Source organism: Trichechus manatus, unplaced genomic scaffold (assembly GCF_000243295.1).
Source record: "Trichechus manatus latirostris isolate Lorelei unplaced genomic scaffold, TriManLat1.0 scaffold00015, whole genome shotgun sequence".
NCBI lineage: Eukaryota > Metazoa > Chordata > Mammalia > Sirenia > Trichechidae > Trichechus > Trichechus manatus.
The window spans coordinates 9,926,981-9,931,039 of NW_004443951.1; the positions used below are offsets into that span (position 1 = coordinate 9,926,981).

At 40.4% G+C, this 4,059-nt stretch overlaps 1 protein-coding gene across 2 annotated transcripts in view; it reads right to left on the minus strand.

Moving 5' to 3' along the window:
- Positions 1–602: 602 nt before the first annotated feature.
- LOC101349519 (cytochrome b-c1 complex subunit 6, mitochondrial) overlaps positions 603–4,059 on the minus strand; it is a 7,587-nt gene continuing 4,130 nt past the window's right edge. The window contains exons 2-4 of one of the 2 annotated variants that reach the window (XM_023727109.1): positions 3,400–3,435; positions 2,487–2,648; positions 603–817 (exon numbers count right to left, since the gene is read on the minus strand). In XM_023727109.1, coding sequence (XP_023582877.1) covers positions 785–817; positions 2,487–2,648; positions 3,400–3,435 — 231 coding nt within the window. In that variant the 3' untranslated portion in view covers positions 603–784. Of the gene's footprint in view, positions 818–2,486; positions 2,649–2,759; positions 3,378–3,399; positions 3,436–4,059 lie in introns of those variants that run through there. The other variant, XM_023727110.1, reaches the window with a different exon arrangement.

A 4,059-nucleotide genomic window follows, 5' to 3' on the forward strand; every position in this document is an offset into this window, starting at 1 on the left:
ACCTGACTCAAGCCATAGTATTTTCAATCACCTCATATGCATGCAAAATCTGACAATAAGGAAGACCAAAGAATTATTGATGCCTTTGAATTATGGCGTTGGTGAAAAATATTGAATATACTATGGACCGCCAGAAGAACGAACAAATCTGTCTTGCAAGTACAGCCAGAACGCTCTTTAGAAGCAAGGATGGCAAGACTTTTTCTCATGTACTTTGGACATGTTATCAGGAGGGACCAGTCCCTGGAGAAGGACATCATGCTTGGTAGAGGGTCAGCAAAAGAGAAGACGCTCAAAAAGATGGACTGACACAGTGGCTGCAACAGTGGACTCAAACATAGGCAACAATTGTGAGGATGACACAGGACCAGTCATTGTTTCATTCTGTTGTTCATGGGGTTGCTATGAGTCGGAACCAGCTCAATGGCACCTAATAACATCTTTATATATGTCTGAAAATTTCTGATTAAAAAAAGACACGTTGTGGGGTTGGCAACCAATGTCACAAAACAATATATGTGTATTAACTGTTTGATGAGAAACTAATTTGTTCTGTAAACCTTCATCTAAAACACACACCCACAAAAGACAGGAGGCAGGTCTGCATATCACTGAACTTTATTAAGATGGAGTTAACTGCTAATTACGTAGAAGCTACTTGCCTATGCCAAAATCCATGAGATTCACATGAACTTACAAATTAGAAACAGATGGCATGTTTAAAACCATAAGAAAATATCCTGATGCCCAGCTGATGAAGACTGGTGTGAATGAGTCTGCACATTTATTTCAAGCCGTTAAAGAGTCTGTGGGCCACCTAGATCGGAGAAAGAAAAGGGTATCACCAATTGGCAGCTTTAATGTCGTATTTTTACAAGGTCCTTCATGGCCTGTAACAGCATTGCCTCTTCTCACCAATGCCCTTTTCACATACCCACACTGCACTTGAGACCTTCAGCTACCTGAATATTACCTCCCCTCTACCTGGACCTATCTTTCCCACTTTCATCTAACTTTTATTCTTCCTTTAGAACTTAGTTTACATGTAATTGCCTGCAAATCTTCTCTCAAATAAGCCCCCATCCCACAAACAGGCTTTATCGGTGCTTCCAGACCAAGACAGACTAGGCAGAAAGGCCTGGCAATCTACTTCAAAAAAATCAGTCAATGAAAATCTGTGGATCCTAACGGTTCAGTTCTGTTGTGCATGGGGTTGCCATGAGTCGGGGGCCAATCTGACAACAGCTAATAAGAACAAATGGGTATCATACACTTTATCCATTCAGGAGTCCCTTGGTGACACAAACGGTTAAGTGCTTTGCTACTAACCAAGAGGTTGGCAGTTTGAACCCACCCAGAGGTGTCTCAGAAGAATGGCCCGGTGATCTGCTTCTGAAAGACCTCAGGCATCAAAAACACTATGGAGCACAGTTCTACTCTGAAATACACAGGGTTGCCAGGAGTTGGAATAAACTCGATGCCAAATGGTTTGGTTTTTGGTTTACTTACCAATTCATCAAGTTGATGGACATTTATATTCTTTATACTTCTTGGCTATTATGAATCATGCTGCTATAAAATTTTATGTACAAGTTTCTGTGTGGACATATGTTTTAACTTCTCTTAGGTATATACCTAGGAATAGAACTGCTGGGTTATAATGGTAACTCTATGTTTAATCTTTTGAGGTACTGCCAGATTGTTTCCTATGGTGACTGTACTAATTTACATTCCAATCAGCAGTGTATGGTTCCAATTTCTCCACATCTTTGCCAACCCTTGTTATTGTCTATTTGATTATAGCCATCCTAGTCCTTGAGTGGTACAGATGGGTAATGCACTCAACTGTTAACCAAAAAGCTGGAAATATGAGTCCACCCACAGGCGCCTCAGAAAGAAGACCTGGTGATCTACTTCCAAAAAAAAAAAAAACCCAGCTATTGAAAACCCTATGGAGCACAGTTCTACTCTGATACACGAGGCCTCCATGAGTTGGAATAAACTCAATGGTAAAGAATAAAAAAAAAAGTGGGTGTGAAGTGGTATCTCATTGTGGTTTTCATTTACATTTCCCTGTTGGCTAATGATATCAAGAATCTTTCCATGTGCTTATTGGTCACCCAGTTTTAACATAAACAACCATACCAAACTTTGCCTATGTGCAATTTTATGTAATATATTTTACTGGAATATGTAAGAGTCAACACAAGTTTACATTAGAAACAAAAAACAAACTTTCTGTTAACTACAATGTACAAAACACACTAAAGGATATAAATTATTTTAAGGAACCGTTTACAAAAGATAATGATACCTATCCCCAGTAAAAGTGGTATAGATTAGGTGAGAATATTTCTGTAAAGTGTTCAGCACTGTCCCCGACATATATTGATCCCACAGTAAATGTTTGTTGGTGGAAAGGTTGTCAGTAGCAAGTCTTCTCTGGCCACCATAAGCCTTCCCCCTCCTGACTTCGGTTGACTTACACAGTGGTCCCTTGCATGCAAGAAGTCAAAGAGCTCCTCTGTGCAATCCTCCTCTGTCTGTGACCGGGAGGATACACGCTCATCACAGAGCTCTAGCCGCTCCCGGGCCTTTACACATTTCTCCAGCTGCTCGCATTGCTCTCTCACTGTTGTTAGGGGATCCTGAAGGATAAACACAGAAAAAGAACAAAATCGGCGTTTTAGGAGGAGACTCACCAAACCATATCCTTTGATTAATACAACCACCAAACCAAGGTGCTGCCTCTGAATTACCGTGCAGAAGGCCAGCTGGCAGAGCCACACTGCCGGCAGAAATGGCAGAATGGGGTCTCCCATTCAATTCTGATGCTAAGTAGTAGGGGAAAGTTTCACATTCCTGCCTTCCAAGGTTGCCAGTATGCACTGAAAGCCTCAGTCCTATCTGAAAAACAAGGTTGGTAAAGGAATCCTGGCCAAACTTGTAGTAAATCTATAGGAGGCCTTACTTTTTAATGCAGCGTTTTGTGATATGTCATGTCTGTGAAATTTCAATTCCCCTCGTCTGAGAACCAGGTCTATACACCCAATCTAGAAAGACAATGTTAACATGAAGAGGGAACACCTAAGAAGGGTTTCTCCCAAAGTTCTTTGTTAAACCACAAATAGCAGATGATTGAGTGGCAGGTCCTCAGGATGATGCTCTGCTCCCGGAACCATGACTGGAGAAGGGAGAAGTCTCAAACCCAAAAGACTCAGCTTCCCAAGCCCACGTTCCCAAATACTCCAATGCACAGAAAGGAAGTACTGAAGTCTTATTCTACCCACATCCTATCCAAGGTATCAAGTAAAGACTCCTCAAAATTCCTTTAAAGTTTCATGCAGCTCAAACTTCCTGCTTTTACTGAGATGGTTTCAAACCTGAGACAGTTCTTACCACTAGTTCCTCCTCCTCCTCCTCCTCCTCTTCCTCCTACAAAAAGAAAACAAAATTAATGTCAGTGGCAATTTTATGACATATATACTCCCCATCACCTTGATGATTAATTACTGAGGATAGACACACCATCTCACTTTCCTTAGTAACAACTCCACACTTTATAAAAGCACCTTCCTATCTGTTATGATTTGATTAATCACAACAGCCCCTTAAAGACTCTTAAAAAACTAATCTCAGTTTAGAGATAACAAATACTAATTAGACATTTTCTAATATAGATTCAAGCTGTCAGGTGTTCATGCGGGAACTATATAACTCATTTTGATAAACAACTAAATTTAGTCCTTACATTCCAAAGCAAGTCAGGCCGAAGAGGAAAAGACATTTTTTTACACTCTGAACTTAAATTTAGAATATGCAAATGGCCAAACCTAAACTCTTTTTTTTAGCCAGAGCTTAACTAAAGATGGTTCTGGTCACTGTTTTTTGGCTTGCTGAACTCCCAGACTCTCAGTAAACAAAGTGTCAATATATGTGCACCAAAAGTCTACACAACTCCACCCATGTCTTAGGAACATCAGGCCCTACCCATTTATTACCTTTTTTTTTGGGGGGGGGGGGATATACATAGCAAAACATACATCAATTCAATAATTT